General features: G+C 42.5%; 1 protein-coding gene across 2 annotated transcripts in view; it reads left to right on the top strand.

Moving 5' to 3' along the window:
- Positions 1–22,431, top strand: part of POU2F3 (POU class 2 homeobox 3) — a 118,953-nt gene that overhangs the window by 6,633 nt on the left and 89,889 nt on the right. For both annotated transcript variants that reach the window (XM_037028547.1, XM_037028548.1), the window contains exon 2: positions 5,392–5,460. In XM_037028547.1, coding sequence (XP_036884442.1) covers positions 5,392–5,460 — 69 coding nt within the window. The remainder of the gene's footprint in view (positions 1–5,391; positions 5,461–22,431) is intronic.

The raw sequence follows: 22,431 nt of genomic DNA, 5'->3' as shown, positions 1-22,431 counted from the left end.
ACTCTTTCTGTTCCCATGAGAATTTTTTCTATGAAGTGAGAATTTGGAGAATGCCAGTGGTTCCTCAGGTGATGGACAAATTATAATAGCACTGAGACAGAAAAGTAAAGCTGTTGGTTGTATTAATAGGAGGGAACTAATATCAAAACCTAAGTATTTGTTTAGTTAATTCATTTATCACATGCTTACTTTGTGTCAGGCAGTTTTCATTTGCTCCTCACAATAAGCCTAGGAAGTATCTTTATTCCTATTTTTTAGTTGAGAAAACTGAGGTTCAAATATGTGACTAGGGTCCCCCAGCTAGTTACCAATGACACTGAAATTAAACCCAGGTCTGTCTGTCACCAGAACCTATGTTATGAATTCCAGGCTCTTCTGAGACAGATTTTAAAAATCACCAAAGGGAGAACTCTCCCCCTCCCACATCTTCCCAGCAGTCTCTTATATTTCTTAGCATTGCCAAAGAATCTATATGAGAAAATAAGTGCTGAATATGTCTATGTTAGGCCACATCTAGCTCCAGGGGTAGTACTTAGGGATGGGATGAAGCAAAGCCAATTTTTCCATTGGCATGAAGGTGATCAGCAGCAGAAGCCCTTTGCAGATGTGTCCAGGTGGCCCACACTAGTTATTAGTCTGCATATTCATGCATGACAGATTGTATAGGGAATTTCAAACTGCAGCAGGAAGAACTTAGGCTCAAGAAATGCTTTCCTAAATGTGGTACACTGGGAGACGTGGCAGAGTGTGGTTGCAAGATTTCCCCTAGAGGTCTGTGACTATGCAGGACAGTGGTGGTCTGGGGAGGGCTGTACGGAGTTCCAAGTATCTACCTGAGAGTTGTCACTATGGCAGGTCTCAAAAACATTGCTCAAACCACAGTTGACTCCCAAGGTTGCTTTTTTCCTTCCCTGCTTCTGCGGTGTTCTAAGGGCTGGAGAGCCTCTGGACTCTTCATCTCTGTCTTGCTTGGCGGGACAGTCACCCTTCCTATCCTGTAGTCACTACAGCCTCAGAGGACACAATTTAAATCTCTGCCAGAGCAACACACATTATTGCCCTAAAAAAACACTAAATAGGTTTCTCCCCACTTTCCTTGGAGTGGAGGTCCACCCTTTCCCCTCATCCTGATCATCTCCAGATCTCTGGATGGCCAGACTGCTAACTGCCTGATTACCTCATGCAAATTAAGTCTACCAGTTTAAATGGGATTGGCTGGGAACCAGGTATGTAAAACTGTCTCACCGAGACTATCAGGTTTGAAATAGTTAAAATGCTACACCAGAAAAGAGGGTGGGGAGGTGAGGGTCAACATGATTTGAATAAAATAGTCTTCTGTCTTTAAGGCTTCAGTATTTGGGTAGTTTAATAAGAAGGGTAATTGAAAGAGTGAGTTACTGGTAGTTCAAAGTTGCCTCTTTCCTTCTCTCTTCTGATTCTGGAGGAGACTTAGGGACCTCTTAGATGATGGCATCTGTCTGTTGTGGGTAAAAACTAGTTTATTGAAATGAAGCAAGGCAGAAAGGCCAAACTCACAGCACTTGGGAGCTGAGATGGACCTTGCCTAGGTCTTCTCTCTTTCCAGGGCATTGCCCTACCTGCCATCCCTTTTTCACTGAGCACATTGGAAGTGTAGGAAAGGAGGTAAGTAAGGATCTCCAAAAGAACAGTGTCTCCAAGGAGGACCACAGAGGAGCTACAGTTTGATTCCTAGAGGGTGGGCCCAGAAAACAGGCAGAAATTGGAGAAGAAATGTGGGAAGGTGAAGCCTTGGTTTAAGAGTACTCTTACCTTCCAGGGTAGGGTTATTACGGGGGAAGGGGGAAAGATGGATATTTCTTATGCTACATTAAAAAGTAAAATAAGACTTCCAGCCAAGTTAGAGGTGTAGATAGATACACTTTGCTTCCTCATACAAACAAAAGACAACAACAAATTTAAAAACAAAAATAACCAGAACTGCCAGAAAATCAGACTGTTTAAAAGTCTGACAACCAAGGAGTTAAAAAAGAAACATTCATTCACACTGGTAGGAGGGGCAGAGATGGGCAGCCAGAGAGGAAATTATGCACAGCAAGGCCCTGGCAGCTGGTGGATTGGGGGGCAGTGGTTGTCAGACTGGGCAGTCCCACATTCGCATGAGGATAAACCAGGAGAAGCAACTGAGGAGCAAGACAAGCTCCACAACTCAGGGTTCTAGCATGGGGAAATAAAGCCTCAAAACCTCTGGCTATAAAAACCTGTGGGAATTGTGGTGGAGGGAGAAACTCCCAGGCTCATGTTGGAGAGACCTGCAGTGTCCTAGAACCCATCCACCTGGGAATCAGCACCAAAAGGGCCCAATTTGCTTGTGGGGAGTAGAGAAAGTGACTGAAAGCTGACTGAAAGTTTGCCAAGAGCCAAGCAAGCAGCATTGTTCCCTTTCATAACCCTCCTCCACATATAGCGCCACAACACAGCAATGTGGGTTGCTTTGCCCTGGTAAATACCTAAGGCTCAGCACCTTAGAATATAACAGGTGCACCAAGACAAGAAAATATAGCCAGATTAAAGAACAAATCAACACTCCAGAGAAAGAACTAAGCAATAAAGAGATAGCCAACCTATAGGATACAGAGTTCTAAGCATTAGTAGTCAGGATACCGACAGAAATGGTTGGGTATGGCTTTAAAATGGAGGAAAAAGTGAAGGCTATGCAAAATGAAGTAAAGAAAAATATACAGGGGACCACAGCATGGATGGGACTGGAGAGCATTATGCTAAGTGAAATAAGCCAGCAGTGAAAAACAAATACCATACAATCTCACCTATAAGTGGAACCTAATCAACAAAACAAACAAACAAGCAAAATATAAACAGATACATTAAAATTAAGAACAAACAGACAGTAACCAGAGGGAAGGTGGGAGGGGATAATGCGGGGGGGAATGGGGAAGGATTTTCAGGAACATCTATAAAGGACACATGGACAAAACCAAAGGGAGGTAGGATCGAGGTTGGGAGGTGGGGATGGCTGGGGTGGGGTGAGTAGTAGGGGGGAAATGGAAACAACTTTACTTGAACAACAATAAAAAAAGTAAAATTAAAAAATGAAAGAAAAATATACAGGGAACCTACAGTGAAGGGAAGGAAACTGGGAATCAAATCAATTATTTGGAGCAGAAGGAAGAAGTAAACATTCAAGCAGATCAGAAAAACAAAACATTCAAAAAAATGAGGAGAGGCTTAGGAACCTCTGGGACAAATTTAAATGTCCAACATCAAAATCATAGGGGTGCTGGCAGGAGAAGAATAAGAGGCAAGAAATTGAAAACTTATTTGAAAAAACAATGAAGGAGAACTTCCCCAATCTGTCAAAGGAAATAGACTTTCAGGAAATCCAGGAAGCTCAGAGAGTCCCAAAGAAGTTGGACCCAAGGAGGAACACCCAAGACACATCATAATTAAATTACCCAAGATCAAAGATAAGGAGAAAATCTTAAAAGCAGCAAGAGAAAAGGAGACAGTTACATACAAAGGAGATCCCATAACACTATCAGCTGATTTCTCAAAGGAAACCTTGCAGGCAAGAAGGGGCTGGAAAGAAGTATTCAAAGTCATGAAAGGCAGGGGCCTACATACAAGATGACTCTATCCAGCAAAGCTATCATTTAAAATGGACAGATAAAGTACTTCCCAGATAAGATGGAGTTAAAGGAGTTCATCATCACCAAGCTCTTATTATATGAAATGTTAAAGGGACTTATCTAAGAAAAAGAAAATGATAAAAAATATGAACAGTATAATGACAACAAACTCACAACCATCAAAAACTGAACCTAAAAACAAAAACAAACTGAGAAAACAACTAGAACAGGAACACAACCACAGAAATGGAGATCACACAGAGGGTTAGCAGGGAGGAGGAGAGGGGAGAATGGGGGAAAAAGAACAAGGAGTAAGAAGCATAAATGGTAAGTACAAAATAGACAGGGGAAGGTTAGTAATAGTACAGGAAATGGAAAAGCCAAAGAATTTATATGTATGACAGGTGAATATGAACCAAGGAGTGGTGGAATGCTAATGGGAGGGGGCGTGCAGGATGGAGAGGGATAAAGGAAGGAAAAATGGGACAATTGTAATAGCATAATTGATCAAATATATTTTTAAAAAAACAAAACAAACCCTCATATGCTGTCTACAAGTTACTTCAGATAGAAAGACACACACAAACTGAAAGTAAAGGAATGGAAAAAGACATTTCATGAAAATGGATTTTTTTTTAAAAGCTGGGATAACAATACTTTTGCCAGACAAAATAGACTTTGAAACAAAGCCTATAACAATAGTCACAGAAGGACCCAATGTTACACTTCTGGGTATTTATCTGAAGAAACCCAAAGCACTAAATGGAAAAGTCATATGCATCCATATGTTCATTACAGTATTATTTACAATGGCCAAGATAGGGAAGCAACCTAAATGTCCATCAATAGGTGAATGGATAAAGAAGCAGTACCTATATATGATGGACTATGACTCAGCCATTTAAAAAAATGAAATCTTGCCATCTATAACAACATCAATGGCCATAGAGGGTATTGTGCAGAGTGAAATAAATTAGACAAAGACAAATACCATATAATTTCAGTTATATGTGGAATCTGAAAAATAAAATAAGCAAACAAGCAGAACAGAAACAAGCTCATAGATATAGAGAACAGTTTTGCCAGTTGCCAGATGGGAGGAGAGTTGAGGGGATAGGTAAAAAAAGGCAAAGAGATTAAGAAGTACAGGTTGGTAGCTGCAGAATAGTCATGGGGATGTACAGCACACCATAGGGAATATAGTCAATAATACTGTAAAAACTATGTATAGTGTCAGATGGGTACTAGATTTATCAGGTGATCACTTTGTAAGTTATATAACTGTTTAATCACTATGTTGTACAACTGAAACTAATATAATATTGTAAGTCAACTGTATTGAAAAATAAATTATTAACCGTGGAAAAAATAATTAATTAAAATAAATTCCCCAAATGCAAAATGACATGAGGCCTTAGAATGGGAAGCATCTCCCCCACCTCCACAATACCCCTCCCCTTGTTAAATTTTTACCAGCAGTGCCTGGTAATAGAAGGAAATGGTGATAAATAATGCAAAAAGTGAGAGACCTTGTAGTAGCATGGGAGAAAGGAAAAAGAAAGGCAAGGAAAAGGAGCCAAGCATGGGAAGAGGGGATACATGCCCAGAGTTTACGAATATTCTAACAATTGGGTATTCAGAAGTTAGGAAGTTGAAAGCCTGGTGGTTGTTGTAATTACACATTCATCTTTGCTATTAAAGCCAAATATGTCATAGCAAGAAAAATTGTGACCTGTTATTAAAATCAGTTGTGTTTTCCCTGTAGATATCAAGATGAGTGGGGATGTAGCAGATTCCACAGATGTTCGTAGTGCTCTCAGCCAAGTGGAGACAGGTAAGGGTCTTCTCTTCTGGGGAAGGGTACAGGAAAACAGCTGGTGGGAAAGAACTGTTAAAAACCTTCAAACCATGTGGTATCTCTTCTATGGTCTTTTAGCCAATCAGATCCAAAAGTTGGGGCCTAGGAAATGAAGGACTTCTCTGAGACATGGGATATGACACTGAAGCCTTTGAACAGTACATACTGGTCTACAGTGGAACAAAACCTTTGAAACTAGGCTAGAAAAAGGCCAGATTCTTAAAAACAAAACAGAACAATTAGGGAGAAGTTTCACTTTTTGATGCACAATTCCAACACCTCCAAAAGTGGCAGGCTGTGTTCCCAACTGCTACTGACCGACAGAAGGCAGAACTTGTCTAGTAGATGGAAACTACAGCCTTTTTTAAAAAGATTTATTTATTTATTTATCTTTAGAGGGGAAGGGAAGGAGAGAGGGAGAGAAATATCAATGTATGATTGCCTCTGGTGTGTCCCCTGCTGGGAACTGGCCCACAACCCAGGCATGTGCCCTGACTGGGAATTGAACCGCGATCGTGTGGTTCGCAGGCCCACACTCAATCCACTGAGCTGCACCAGCCAGGGTGGAACTACAGCCTTTTAACCCCAGATTTCTCAATAGTCCTAATCATGGAAATGACCAAAGATACCCTGTGCATGTGGGTGGTAAATAGACTTGGTGGCTGGAGATGACTTTGCTTTATGAAGAAGAAAAAGAAGACAGGGAAGAATTGAGAAGAAAGTTTCATACCTGTCTGCTTTTAACTTTATAGTCCAACCCTTGGTTTGAAAACTCTATATAATTAAAAATAACTTAGAGAAAGATGAGTATAAATTGTAACAACCACCAAATACCTTTACAAGCATCCCAATAAGGCTTCAATTGGTCTTTCATCTGGATCATGGGAGATGTAGAAATTAGAAGTGGAAGGAAATCAGAGTCCCTCAGAGCTAAAATCTTTTTATAGGTCTTCAGGTACAGCCTAGTTCCACTCTTGAAACTAAAAAACTTGGGATAAGGTACAAAAATAATTGGGGTCTTGGGGAGTGGGGCATCTGCAAGATGCATTTACCATAAACTTTTCTGTCCCCAATTTAATATTAAAACAGTATCTATTTGCACAGGTAGAGCTACAGGCTTCATAATTTGCTTCATGTATACAGACAGCTGAACTAGGAGAATATGGGTCAGTTGTATTCATTTTGCTGTTGAATTATTATCAGAGTATATTTTCCTAAGGTTCTGTGGGGTGGGACACCTGTTCCTCTTAGTTGAGAAGAAAATTCTCTCCAATCTCAAAAACCCCAGTCCAACTGGAGACTGATAGACAGGCACAGTTTAGGCTCTGACACTGTTCTAGGAAAAAATTCAATTCTAGAAGCCAGGATTCAGAAGAAGTTGGGTCATCCCTTACTGGTGGGCTGGAAGCAACTCTGTTCACTTGGGCAGGTTATGTTGCCCCAGATACATGGGGACATGGCTAAAGAGAATATTAATGTGGGAAGAAGACCACACTTAGCAGGCTGGAACTCATGCTCTGTTATTAGTTACATGACCAAGTTATGTTGGGGGTAAGAAGGTGAACAGAACCCTGAAAGGTGAACCAGGAGAGGGAGGGAGTTCAGATCCTAGGTTGAGATTAGGAAGGTTAAGGTATTATTGACAGTCCAAGCAAGTTCTGACCTCCTATCTGGGACTGTGGGAACTATGTACAGACTAGGTTCTAAGGAGAAATAATCCAGATATAAACTGGAACTTTTGGAATTTGACTATCATCCCAGGGTTACTGCCAATTCAATATATGACCTTAGACCAGCCACTTTGCCTCTTTAGAAGGTGGGAAGAGATGACCTTTGAAGATTGGATTTAGAATATAAAACCTGGGATAAAAATCACAGCCCTGCTACTTACTGGTTGCATGATCTGAAAAGTTAATTTAGTCTTGTCTCTTCTGAAAAGGGGAACAATTTATGCACATCTTTGGGAATGGGTTGAGAGTTAGCTGAGATTATGTTTAAAGGCCTTAGCACAGTGGCAGCTGTGATCATCATTACCTCTAATGGCATCATTAGGATTCTGTGATTCTGTAGTATACAGAATGATCATCACTGCTTAGTGCTTTGCGGCTGCAGGTAGCTGAGGTGCCCTTCCCCCCTTCATTCAGGCCAAGTGCGTCAGCCCCACAGGTTGATTTTTTCCCTTTCACTATTCAGTAAATGATTCTGTATGGCTCCTTAACTCCATGAAGACAGTGAAGTTCATGTTGTCTGGAAGTTCTCCAACCCTAGTCTTTCATGTACAGGACTCAGCTCAGTGGCTGGTAGCACCCATACTTAGGTGATTGCCAAATCACTGCATGTTTTTAAGGGCAAGAAAAAAGAGGTAGCAAATTAAAGTAACCAAACTTCCTGGAAAGTCATTATTACTCATTTTTTTAAAGAGGAGAAGAGCTTATTATGAGTCACAGTGGTTACCAACTTGGTTTTATGGCTTTCTTTGGATTTTTAAAAGGCAGATTCTCCTTCCCAGTAGTGCATGAAATAAGGGGTTTGTGTCTGGGTTTAAAGGAACTATAAACAAAGATGATCTAAAAAGCCCCAGCTCCCTGAGAGCACCCTCTATATTACGTAAATTCCCCAAAAGGCACAAGTTGAAGGGGAGCTGATAAAGGTGACTTTTCCTATCCACACTGGCCCAGACTGCACAAGAGAGCATTTTCAGATGCAGACACAGACCTCCTGGTTGATAGACACCTGGCAGGGCAGGTCTTTTTTCCATTTCTTTCTGCTTATCCTTTAGCTAAAGCATAGTTGGAGGAAAAACTGCTCAAGGCCTCAGAGTATGACAGCACTAGGGACCAGAGGAAGCTCCCAATCCCCTGTCCAGTGCTCCTTCTACACCCTTCAGAGGACTGAAGCCAAGCTGTTTCTAGATATCTGTACTATTAGCTTTTCTGTCAATTCCTTTTACTTCCTACCTATTGTTACTTTTACTTAATTTTGTAGGCTGACAGCTTTTTTGTTGCTGTCAATTGAGTGGTTGATAAGGATATACCCAACACACATTTCAAAATGTAATACCCCAGGTATGTAACTAACAACCCCCACATACCTATGCAGCTAACCATATAACTTTTGACCACACTGGTCTCAGCATAGCCTTAAAACTCAGAGTTGTACAAATCTGATAGGCTCAGGAGAAAGGAGGGAAAGAGCATTTTACATTCATGGAGCCTCCTCTCCATACCTGGGCACATGTATATGTACCCAAAACTTTACATACATCATCTCATTTTTTATTCTTACAATTCCTATTTTTATCCATGAGGAAATTGTGGCACAGGATGAGAAACCAATTTGCCCAGGGTCACACAGCTTTAAACATCAGGCTCTGCCATGATCTCCCTGCAGACTAATTTAAGACCTTAAATTCCTTCTACTCCTATTGTGGGCATTGTTAGAGTGATGAGAGGAGATCCACTAGGAAAAACGGTCCCAGGCTATCCTTTGCTGATAGTGGTGACAATACCTACACAGAGGCTAAGAAACTGGGTTTTGAGGAACATCCAGAGACTCAGGCCACTGCAGCTTCCTGGGCCTCAGCCCTTGACTAAGTCACAAAAATTGTAGCACCCCCTCCTCCCCAGCTGTGAATAAATGCCTCTGGTGTCTTGGGTCCATCCTCTTCCTCAAGAAACTATTAGGGCAATAAACACCTGGTGTGTAAAAGTGATAAATAAGTGGAAAAAGAATTTAAAGTAAAATCAGTAACAAAATTAGGGTGTTTTAGGGTCTTCAGGAGCAGCCAAAATCCAGGCATTAACTACAATGAAATGTAGTTATATTTTGTTCTACCCCATCCTACAAGACACACACAGAGACTAGACCCACACTCACAAAGTCCCCATCTCACAGCCCTCTCAAAGGCTGAGGGGTGTACCCACTGGAAGTCTTTCTTTCTGGTCCAGGTTGCTCTGTCAAAGACAGGCTTAGGTCTCTGAGGGGGCTTGGAAGGCTAAACAGGTGTCTGGAAATGGAAATTGGAGTCTCAGACAGCTTTTGATGGTGGATTTCTTGAGTTTAAATCATTCTCCCAAACAAGGGATTTGCCTAGGATGACCCACCTTTAGGAGGAGTTGCTGAGGGGAGAAGCTAGGTCCAGCTTCTCTCTCATTCCTGCTCCCCACAGCCTTTGGTCTGAGAGAGGGGGAAAAGAATCAACTTAAATGTTCTTCAAAGGGAAGCTGTATGCAGTCATTCCAGCTGAGGCTGTTTCCCCCTTACTAGAGCCTGAGGAGAGCCTGGCAGGGAAGGCCAGGACCAGAGAATGAAGAGGCCCACAAAGGCTAAATTTCGTTTCTAAGGGACTTCAGCCACGGACACTTCAAAGTCCCCTCCTGGCACCTCCAGGGACTAGTGCTCAGTGCTGGAAGTGGGGGGAGGGTGCTCCATGGGTAACAGCAGGAACCTGGGAGACTCGGGGAGGGAGGTCAAGCTTTTGTACAAAGCCAGGAGCATGGGAAACTGAGCTGCAGGCATCTCCCCCAAAGCACCAGTGCTATTGACTTAAAAAGTAATAGATATTAATTTGCATGACATTTTACATACAGGTTTCATGCTGTGCTTTTCACCTCCTGCCACTGGCACCGCCAAAGACCCCTAGGTAGTCCCTCTCCTGCCCCCAGAGTAAGGGCATTGCTATGTGTTGTCTAGACTTCAGAACTTTCCTACCACCATCTAGCCTATTCTTGGATTAGCCCAGAGCAGGGTGGGGGACAGCAGTTCACCTTACTTAGGTGTACCCAATTTAGGTTTGCCAGAGAGGTACGAGCAGGCAGCCTGGCAGATCTGGATTCTGCTGGACACCTTGGTTAGGGGTACCCTACTTACCTGCAGTGAGGCCTCCCCAGCATGGGGATTACACACACACACCCCTCCACCCCTTTCCAAGCCTGCTCAGGCTGGAAGTCAGAGACAGTTGCCGAAAAGAAAGGAGACTCAGTGGTGGCTATGATGACAGGGTCTGGACATCTGATTTGCGTAAGAAGGTGATTTCCATATTTCTGGGTGAATTTCCATATTCCTGCCTCAAAGCCTGTTGGGACAGAGCGGGGGAGAAGGGAGAGGTCATTTGAAATTCAAATGAGAATGATTAAGGTTTTCTTGTGGAGGGAAGCCTGGACAAAAGGGGTTAAGCTAGCTAGCAAAAGTCTGCTTTGGCTCAAAGTTATTAAATGGGAAACAGCACTTAGTTGGCTCCCTGCCACCTACCTGAAGACCCTGGAGATCTGCTGGTGGTCTGGCTAGGCTGGGTATGAGGATCAACCAACTGGGTCTTTATCCCCTCCTGCTCCTGGACTCAATTTACCTCTCAGTGTCCTGAGGATGCTTGAGCTCATGAGAACTATTGAGTGAATTCTAGTTTTGGGCTCTGTCTTACCTCCTTCTGGTGAGTGTGAAATTGGTGAGACAGTCTATACTTTTTTGTTTGGCTGAGGAGGTGTCATAACAGCTGGATTCTGAATTCATCTATACCACTAATCTGTGCTCTTGGACAAGTCCTCTCAGTTTCCCATCTTTGGGCCTGAGTTTGTGTACTAGATGAAGGGTCTGAACTTGAGGGCCTCTAAAATCACTTCTAACTCTGAGAGATGTTGTGATCTCTGAACACACTTTGATCCTTTGCACATGCCAGTTATAATTTGTAAGACACTTTGATGTGAACTGCTGCACTCCTCAGTTCCTCTAAATGTATTGGGAGGACACCCCTATTCCTCTGCTTACCAAGGTGCAGTCAATACGGCCATAGACTTTGGGGCTAGATCCCAGCTTCTCTATACTAGTTATACATGTGATCTTGGATTGCTTAGACCCTTGCTACTCAGTTTCCTGGCTGTAAAATGGCCGTAATCGTGGTACCTATCTCCCAGGGTTGCTGTGAGGATTGAAAGAGTCAACATTTGTTCCATAGTTAGAATAGGGCCTCCCATAGAGTAATGCTATTTGCTAGTATTATTATCAGAAGGACAAACTGTCCACATGATGGGGCAATGACCCAGCAGCTAATCCAGGGAAACTCAATTATCAATACAGGCTGTCCCCTCAATAGACCTGCCTGTGAATTCATTCACTCACAGTCAACACACTGTCATATTCATTTATATTTGGGAGCAAGAAGCATACTTCAGCTAAGGACTCCAGGAGCAGCTATCAAAGCTTAGTGGTCACTCCACTGAAGGCCCACCCAGGTGGAGGTGTATGTCACCTGAATCCAATGTGATCTCCTGGTGTCCATCCTGACTCAAATTTGTCTTTACTCCTCAGGAAGTAAGGTAATGGCAGAAAAAAGGGGAGAGAATTGACGGAGCAATGACCTCCTCCTAGGACCCAATATTGAGATGGGAAGAGTCAGTGAGACTAGAGGATATTTATAGTTCTGGAAAAGCTAAAGGTCCTTTTTAACCCTTGAGTTGTAATATCAACTCCCTATGACGTTTTTGGAGATAGCATGGTGTGGTATGGACAGCTGTAGCTGGTGAATGGGCATGGGTATCAGTTTCTACTCAGTGATTTACTAATCAGTAACCTTGGGCAAGTTGATTAACCCTTCTGAGACTCACCTTTTCTCATCTGCATAATGGGACTAATAAGAGCACCTACTCATAGGGTTGTTGTGAGGATTAAATGCTGTCATATTTATAAAATGTTTACTACAGAGCTTGGTGCATAGTAAATGCTCAATAAATGTCAGCTATTAATTATTCTTATTATTTGAAAACAGTGTTTTGCTGCCAAATGTTTTAAAATTCTCTGATCTACTCCCAGTCTCCTATTTTATGGGGGGAAAGATCAAGGTCAGAAAAAGGGAATGACTTTCCCAAGGTCACAGTGAGGGTTTGAAACCAATGTTTCTTTAGGAGCCCTTTCCCCAGAGGCAAGTCCTCCATCCTTTGTTTTGGTTTGTTGTTTTTTTTTTGGACAAAGCTTCCCCTTTTCCCACCACCGTTCCCTCAGAAGTGGCTCCTCCAGCCCCAGGAACACAGACCCCAGAGAGGAGAGGAAGACGTGACCCTGATAGCATTATACCAATTGAGGGAAGGGACACAGTGTCTAGAGTCAGAAGATGGCTGTGTGACATCTCTGGCAAAACAGGAGTTCTGTAGTTCTGGCCCTGTAAATCTCACACATCGGGTGAGGATTATGAAAAGTACACTGAGGATATGAAAGTACACTGCAAAGCAAAATAAGAAACCCTGTACATGTCATCATAACCCATGCATGTTAGCAAGCACATTTTCCCAGGAGCCAGATCATTAAAATTTGAGTTCTTTCCCTCCAGCTCTGGTGCTATGACCCAGCCTCAGTTTCCTTATTTATAAAGGAGTTGTGAGGAATAAATTAAAGGAGAATATACCTAGGCAGCTTTTTGAAGTATGAGTTATTCTACAAATGTGAGATAACATCTCTCATCTAAACTTTCTTACTATACACATGCCCCTCTGAGCTGCACAGAGGACATCTGTATGCCTGCATGAGAACCAGAGCCTGACCACATGCCTCCTCTAGTAGCTCTCCTGACCTTCTTCCCCACCCTTTTTCACCTTGCTTCACTCTACTCTGGAAAGAGAGTGAGAATACAAGCTCTTGGTCTCTTACTGATCTTGAACCACTTTGAACCTCTTCCTCTTTCAAGTTTGGGTGAGGGGTGGAGAGAGTGCTAGTCTGAAGTTGACTGTGAAAGGGTGCTGTGGGCTGTTATGTTGAGAGTCAAGTCTAGACATGGAGCTCTAGAGACTTGTTCCTGCTTTGCTATTTGTTGCCTGCATGACCTTTAGCACCTCACTTCTCTGTGGAACTCAGTTTCCTCACCTATAAATGGCATGCACAATGCCAGGAATCTCTGTGCTCCCCTCAGACACAAAAATATTCTGATAGAAAAATAGCACCTGAGGTGCTTCTCTGAGATATATGCATTGGGTGAAACCACAACCCTGGATTTATTCAACAAAGTTTTTTTAAAGGTGTTTTTTTTGTTGTTGTTGTTTTTCCAGGGTCAGAGTACTGTGAGTTGAAACTTTAGTGGGGAACCTGGCTCCTCTGGCCCCATATTTGCCACCCTAGCCTGACTCGCTGACCTCTTTTCCTGGGACCTGGCATGATTGCCCAGGATGCTTCTTCACGTTAGCCCCTGACCATGGGAAAGCATCCTGGGCAGTTGTAGTGATGACTACAGCATCAGTGTATATCTGGCAAGAGATAAGGGGGCAATGCAGGGAATCCCCAAGAGGCCCACCTATAGCTCAGATGAGAAGAAATGAGGATTGTATTTCCTTAAAAAATGTGAAGACCTTGGTGAGGACTGTTTCACTGATTAAAGGTTGACATGACAAATTTCAGAGGGGAGCTGGGAGTATCTGTCCTCCATGGCATGGCCCCAGGCTCTTGATATCTGTGGGAAGGTACTGAAGAACAAGGCCTAGGGGTTCCATCTCATGACTGCACATGTGGAAAAGTCATCAGGATGCTCACATAGGCCATGAGGTCTCAAGGAAGCCCTGAGATTAGTCATGTTTACTCTGCTTTAAATCATGAAAATCTCCAAATCCATAGACCTGAGAGAAGTAGAGGGAACCTGAGAGAACATCTTGTCCTGAGAGAGTAAATGGGTTTCTACAGGAGAGCTAATCCTGATCACTAGTGATTCACTGAGCACTGAGTTTAGGAAAAAGAAAAGGGTGCAGGGATCCATTTGTGACATCTTTCCTGGGCATGGCTTGTATCCATGCTGCATTTTTGCTACGGTTATCTATACCCCTAGAAGTAAAGTGACTTGACCAAGGACTCTCAGCTAGTGGAGAACTGAAACTCAAGTTTCCCAGCTCTCCCAGTGCTCTCCTACAGTCTGTCACAGATCCTTTTGTGCCCTGCTCTTCATTTGGCATCAGGGTCATCCTTGGGGTCCTCATGGTTTCTCACTCCTGTGCATAAGATAGCAGGAATACAGACAGAAACTTCTTGTTTTAATAATTAATGGAAATTGAAGGCTACAGAGATTAAGCCACTTGTCCAAAGTTCAGTGTGAAATAGCTGCTGAAGTCACCCTCAAGATCAGTTTACCATGTAGTGTCTATACAAAATTCTGATCACTAGGCAATATCTCCTAGTTCTTAGGAGGACAAAATAGGTAGGCATGGTGTGTTGTGGAGTCCTGGAAAAAACTGTTTGGACTGGTTTAAATGACTGCACTGGGAAGTCCCTTGGTTTGCCCTGGTGGCTGGCTGCCCAGGAGTGTTTCCAAGGTACTGGTGACTTTAATAATTGCCATCCAAGGAAGTGCCAGGAAGTTGCCAAGTGGCCATAAAGTATCACTGGAAGCCTTACTGGGTTATACTGGGAGTGGACCTTGTGAGAGAAGTAGTCCAGAAATGGGAGAGGTTCACCCTCATTGCTGAATGCTCTTCGTATTGTTTACCAGGCAGAAGTGAAAAATCCTGCTGGAACGGTTCTTCATTCTTGTGCTGCCACCGCCCTCACCCAGAGAATAACTCCCCAGGCAAACTCACACTCCAGTGCTGCCAAAGCTATGCAAATCAGTGGGGCTTTCAAGGCTGCAGGCTTAGAGGTGGAAAGACAGAGGGCTGGCACCAGGAGGACTCCTACCATCTACTTTCTGACAGGGGTCCTGGCCAAGGCAGCTCACCACTGCTGACCTGATGCCCACTAGATGTCATGAGAGGAGAAATATAAGATGAAGTTGCTCTCGACTCCCAGTACCTCTCACGGACCTATCCTTGGTCCTTCTCATGAGGACTCTGCTGGGTATTATGACCATGCTGGCCTGAGGAAACTCAGCTTAGAATCTTGGGCTTCCCATTAGTTCAGTGTGCCTTTTACCCCCTTTTGATCACTTAATGTCATTTTCTATTGGCAAATATGTGGTGTTCCTATTTAACTCAACCTCTCCACCTGTACCCCTAGCTTCTTAATTTGCAGGAAGCTCTTTAGTATAAATGAACAGATTTATGTACTACATGGGACCAGGGAGATGCTGGAGTTGGGGGAGCTAAATTGGGGCTTTGATGGTATTTTCAAATGCTAATAATGGATTCATGCTAGAGCGGGAAGAATATACCACATTGGGATTGGAGATGTGGCTTTTGTCTCTCCTTGATGATCATTTCCAATACACACCCATACTTTAAAAGTTCTGTCACTTTGTGCATATCACTTCACCATATTGAGACTCAGTTTCTTCACGTATGAAGTGGGAGAAATAGTAATGCTTCATCTTCCCAAATGTAGGGAACTTACCCTGATGATTTCCTGAGGTCTATCCTAGCCCCACGAGCCAGGATTTAAATGTATTGACTCTCTTCTTGCTTTCTTGCTGGGATCTCATGGCCCAGAGATACCAGGGGACCATGAGAATCAAAAAGGCCTGAAGAGACCCATTGCAGCTTGGTACAGATATCACGCTTTTGCCTCACCAAGACCTTCAGACTGGGGATTCTGAAGCTTCCTTTGTGAGCCCTTTCACACCTACCTTCCCCTCTGTGTCCTTATCTTTTATTTGTGTGAAGAACAAACAGGACAGAGGAAAATGAGAGGGAGAGTTCTTTGGTCCTTCCTGTGCCCCTCTATGCCTAGACAGTGACCAGCTTCTAGGAGGGGAAGAAAAAGCGCTAGGCATTTCAGTCATTTGCATTGAACCCTAATATTTCAGAGATGGAAGGAATTTAACAGGTCACCTGAGAGGCCCCTCTTGATGCTATTAAATTGTGTCTTAATTAAAAAATCACTTCTGTAACATCCTTGAAATAAGCAGCCTTTGCTCAAATATTCCTAGCAGTGGACACTCTGTTGATGTGAAACTTCAGGTTTCATTGCTGAACAATTCCACTTGTTAAAAAATTTAAAAATAACAAAACCTGCTTCCCAAAAGCTCCTACTGTTGGCTCTTGCTCAGCCTTTTGGAGCTACAAACTAAGCCTGCTTCACTTCCATGCCAATATTTGGGGAGAAAGGAAAAGTCCACTGACATTTAAGCACTTACAATGTATCAGGCATTGTGCCAAGTGACTTCAAATGTTTCCTCATTGAATTGTTTTGTAAAACTTTTATTTTAAAACCTACATACATACAAAAAAGAGAGAAAACAAGTTTAACTAATAATTTAATAATCTAACATTTAACATTAATATAATGTTATATCATTGCTGAATATAAAATTAAAATTTTTTGCTATATTTGCTCCATCCATTTTTAAAAAATATTTTATTTTTAACTTTCTATTGTAAACATTTTTAAACACACACAAAAATAGAGACAAATACAATAAGATCCCATATACTCATTGCTTACTCTTAACAACAAATTTCTGTTGTTATGGAATATTTTCTTCTTTTAATATTAATTAATTTATTTTTAATATATTTAATTAATTATGCCATTACAGTTCTCCCATTCCTCCCTTCACTCCCCTCCACCCTGCACAGCCCTCAACCACCATTCCCCACCTTTCGTTCATGTCCATGTATCACAAGTTTTTTTAAAATACTTTTTAAATTTAATTATTTTTCAAGTACAGTTTTCTGTCTATTACTCCCATCCCATCCCACCCCTGTGCTCCCCCCTCTCTCCCATTTTCACCCTTCTCAGTTGTTGTCCATGTATCCTTTATATATGTTCCTCTAAATCCCTCCCCTATTTTCCCTGAAATTCCCTCCCCTCTCCCTTCTGGTCACTGTCAGGCTGTTCTCTATTTCAGTGTCTTTGGTTATATTTTGCTTGCTTGTTTTTTTGTTGTTTAGCTTCCTGTTAGAGGTGAGATCATATGGTATTTGTCCTTCAACACCTGGCTTATTTCACTCAGCATAATGCTTTCCAGTTCCATCCATGATGTTGCAAAAGGTAGGAGGTCCTTCTTCCTTTCTGGAGCATAAAATTTCATTGTGTATATATACCATAGTTTTTTGATCCATTCATTTACTGAAAGGCAGCTAGGTTGCTTCCAACTCTTGGCTATTGTAAATTGTGCTGCTATGAACATTGGGGTGCATATGTTCTTTGGGATTGGTGTTTTAGGGTTCTTAGGATACAATCCTAGCAGTGGAATTGCTGGCTCAAAAGGCAGGTCCAATTTTAGTTTTCTGAGAAAATTCCATACTGGATTTTTCCATAATGGTTGTACCAGTCTGCAATTCCACCAACAGTGGACCAGAGTCCCCTTTTCCCCATGCCCTCTCCAACATTTCTTGTTTATTGCTTTGTTTATGATAGCCATTCTCACCAGTGTAAAGTGGTATCTCATTGTGGCTTTAATTTGCATCTCTCTGATAGCAATCGATATTGAGCATCTCTTCATGTGTCTCTGGATCCTCTGTGTGTCCTCCTTGCAGAAGTGTCTGTTCAAGTCCTTTGCCCATTTTTTAATTGGGTTGGTCATCTTCTTTGAGTGGAGTCGAGTGAGTTCTTTGTATATTTTGGAGATTAAACCTTTGTCTGAGGTACCATTGGCAAATATGTTTTCCCAAAAAGTTGCTTCTCTTTTTATCTTGATACTGTTTTCCTTAGCCATGCAGAAGCTTTTAAGTTTGATGAGATCCCATTTGTTTGTTATTTCCTTTATATTCCTTGCTCTAGGGGACATATCAGTAAAAATGTTGCTGCATGAAATATCTGAGATTTTCCTGCCAATGTTCTCCTCTAGGACTTTAATAGTGTCATGGCTTATATTTAAGTCTTGTATCCACCTTGAATTTATTTTGGTGTATGGTGTAAGTTGGTACTCAAGTTTCATTTTTTTGTAGGTAGCTGTCCAGTTCTCCCAACACCATTTGTTGAAGAGGCTATCTTTACTCCATTTTATGTTACTGCCCCCTTTGTAGAATATTAATTGACTATAGAGAGTTGGGTTTATTTCTAGGTTCTCTATTCTGTTCCATTGGTCTATGTGCCTGTTTTTATGCCAGTACCAGGCTGTTTTGATTACAGTGTCCTGGTAATGCATTTTGATATCAGGTATTGTGATCCCTCCTACTTTGTTCTTCTTTCTTAACATTGCAGCTGCTATTAGGGGTCTTTTATGGTTCCATATAAATTTTTGGAGTGTTTGTTCTATGTCTCACAAGTTCTTTAGATTCTGTATTTGCCATAGTATTCCTGCCATCCCCAATGTCTATTTTCTACCTACTGTCTATGCTACTTATTCTCTGTACCTTCTCCCCTCTTCTCCTCCTCCTACTCCCCTGTTGATAACCCTCCATGTGATCTCCATTTCTATGTTTTCACTCCTGATCTAGCTGTCCTCTTAGTTTGCTTTTGTTTTAGGTGTGGTTATTAATAATTGTGAGTTTGCTGTCCTTTCACTGTTCATATTTTTATCTTCTTTTTCTTAGGTAAGTCCCTTTAACATTTTATATAATAAGGGCTTGGTGATGATGAACTCCTTGAATTTGACCTTATCTGAGAAGCACTCCAGCTGCCTTTCCATTCTAAATGAAAGCTTTGCTGGATAGAGCAATGTTGGATGTAGATTCTTGCCTTTCATGACTTGGAATACTTCTTTCCAGCCCCTTCTTGCCTGTAAGGTCTCTTTTGAGAAATCAGCTGACAATCTGATGGGAACTCCTTTGTAGGTGACTGTCCCCTTATCTCTTGCTGCTTCTAGGATTCTCTCCTTCATTTTAATCTTGGCTAATGTAATTATGATGTGCCTTGGTGTGTTCCTCCTTGGGTCCAACTTCTTTGGGACTCTCTGAGCTTCCTGGATTTCCTGGAAGTCTATTTCCTTTGCCAGACTGGGGAGGTTCTCCTTTATTACTTGTTCAAATAAGTTTTCCACTCGTGGCTGTTTCTTTTCCCCTTCTGGTACTCCTATAATTTGGATTTTGGAACGTTTAAAGATGTCCTGGAGGTTCCTAAGCCTCTCCTCATTTTTTTGAATTCTTGTAACTTCACTTTTTTTCTGTTTGGTCATTTCTTCCTTCCTTCTGGTCCATTCCATTGATTTGAGTCCCAGTTTCCTTTCCATCACTATTGGTTTCCTGTGCATTTCCCTTCATTTCAATCAGTTTAGCCTTCATATATTCCTCTAATTTGTGGCTAAAATCAACCAGTTCTGTGAGCATCCTGATCACCAGTGTTTTGAACTGTGCATCTGAAAGGTTGGCTATTTCTTGTTCGCTTAGAATTATAGGCTTTGGAGCTTTGAGTGGTTCTTGAGTCATAATGTTTGGTCTGTTTGAGCCTGTTATGTTTGAGGGGCAGAGCCTTAGGTGTTCACCAGGGTCAGGCAACCCAGTTGCTGGGTTATGACGCTGTATGTGGGGGCGGGATCAGAGAGTGAAAAACAAACGGCGCTTTGTTCCGCTCTGCTCTCTCTCAGATTTCTGTCCCCTCTGCAGCTTCCCACAAGCAAATTGGGCCCCTCTGGTGCTGGTTCCTGGGGGTGTGGGCCCGTGTACTCTCCAGGACCCTGTGGGTCTCTCCAACAAACTCTCTGTGAGCCTGGGAGCCTCTCCTGGCCCCTTGACTCTGAGAAAGTCTTTCCAGTTGGTGCTTTCAGGCTCTAATTCCGGTCGCTGGGGCCCTAGCCTAAGCAGTCTGTCTCACTGTTCACACCTTCGCTTGGTTTATCTGTGTGCGAATGTGTCACCGCAGTCAGCCAGCTGCCCTGTGCCCTTACTGGGTCTGCCTGTCACCACCCCACGCCTGGGATCGACCAACCGCCTCTGCCTCCGTGATCTTTCCAGCCCAACCAGCTCCGCTGCTGACTCCACCCCTCTCACCAGTCTGGCTGAGTGGTTTGTTGTTGTCGGACTTCTGTACAGTTCAATTTTCACTGTTTTGGCTGTGTTTTTGTTTCTAAAACTTCACTGTCTTTAAATTTAGTTGTGGGAGGAGGCACAGTGTTTCCACCTACTCCTTCATCTTGGCCGGAAGACTGGAATATTTTCTTATCTATTATGGACATTATAGCATTTCAATCATAAATATGGCAGTATTCATCTCTAAAACATAAGGACAGTTTCCTTTAGCCATAATACTATTATCACACTTAAAAAAAAAGAATCTCTCTTTTAATTTCCATGGCAATCCTATGAAGAAGGTTTTATTTGAAGGCAAAAGTTTTCTTCTCTAGGCTAAATATCCTTTCTTCATCTGGTATGATGTCTGGGTTCTATACCATCTTTGTCCCCATGCTCTTTGTCCAGTTCACTGAGGCCATTTTTAAAAATGGTGTCCTAAACTGGCATGATGCTCATTGGTAAAGATCTGTAATTGAGACAGGATAGTATGAAGTTAAGAAAATTCCTTGGCAAGTAGAATAGGATAATTGAGACAGACTGCTCAACAAACTGGCCAAGCAAATTACAACCAGATACCTCCCTAGACATAACATCTAGGCCTCAGTTGTATTTCAGCTCCAGGCCCAGAAAAGCAGCAAAACCAGGTGGGTGATGCTAGGACCCACTACAATAACTAAAGACCCCCTGATCTGACACTAACACATTAATGAAAACCATGACCCTGAAAGGGCACACCTGGAAAACTCATAAATATTCTGCTGAAACCCTTCCCTGAGACCTCTCCTAAGATTCCCACCTGTCTATAAGAAACACATAAAAGCCTCAAGAAAAGGACCTAGTTCATAACCTCTCCAAATGGGGAGCAGACTGAACTATTCCCTTCTTCTTCCCCCACTATTTTTTTTCATGGGTGCACATCTCCTAAATGCTAATGCAATGGGCAGCTGGCATCTTGCCCTGGACCAATCTCCTGAACCTGTCCCCAAAGACCCATTTTCTCAGTCTTCCCAGTGAGCTAAGGCAGCCCATCCTAGGCTCTTCTGTTGCTTCCTCTATGGCAAGCCCTTCCTTGTTTCGCTGTCCCCAGCATTAATAAACAAATTTTCATAGTAATCTGGACTCCTGTTGCGAAATCTTTCCTACATAAAGTCAAGAACCCACACACTGCACCTGGCCTGAGGCAGAACTACTGAAGCCAGAACCATGTCTGGAAGCATAATGATCTGCCTTGACACTAGTGTATAAGAAAACATTAGCTGCTTAAGTACCCATGTGCAGCACATTTTGGTACTAAGCTTCAATCAATTAAAACTCTGTTTTTGTTGTTTTGGTTTTTTTCACGAGATACTCTAATGACAACTCCCCTATCTTCCCTTACCCTCAAGGAACTGCAGTATGTTTATTTCCAAACAATGGCTGCCAATAAACAGAAATGGGAATCAATTTTGACAGTTTTTCCTTTGGGAGTAGGAAGTATATTAGATTTCTTTTGAAGATTTAGCCTCTTTAAAAATGTAAAATACAGCCATGGCTGGTGTAGGTCAGTGGATTGAGTGCTACTTTGCAAAACAAAGGGTTGCCAGTTTGATTTCCAGTCAGGGCGCATGCGTGGGTTGCAAGCCATGTCCCCCATGTGGGGTGTGCAAGAGGCAACCACACATTGATGTTTCTCTCCCTACCTTCCCCTCTCTCTAAAAATAAATAAATAAATTAATTAAAAATTTTCTGTCCAAGATGGAGGTGTAGGTAGACATACTGTGTCTCCTCGCCCAACCAAAAGAAGGACAACAAAAATTCAGAAGCAAAAACAACCAGTACTGACAGAAAATTGAACTGCATGAAAGTCCGAAAACCAAGGAGTTAAAGTACACACATTCATCTGGAATTATAGGAGGGGGAAAGTAGGGCAGCTGGGTGGAGAGGGGTCACAGCAAAGAAGAGGATGGCAGACGCCAGGCCGCAAGGCAGCAGTGGGTGGACACAGCAAGGCAGTGGATTGTGGAGGGGCCCGGTGCACAGGGCAGCTAGTGGATGAGGCAGTCTCACATTTGCTCACAGATAGACCAGGCAAAACTGGGGCACCAGACAGACTGTGCAACCCAGGGTCCCAGCAAGGGGGAATAAAGCCTCTAAACACCGATTTAAAACACCTGTGGAG

The sequence above is a fragment of the Sturnira hondurensis genome, unplaced genomic scaffold (assembly GCF_014824575.4).
Source record: "Sturnira hondurensis isolate 20B ecotype Veracruz unplaced genomic scaffold, ASM1482457v3 Scaffold0019996, whole genome shotgun sequence".
NCBI lineage: Eukaryota > Metazoa > Chordata > Mammalia > Chiroptera > Phyllostomidae > Sturnira > Sturnira hondurensis.
This window is presented reverse-complemented; position numbering and strand designations above follow the sequence as displayed.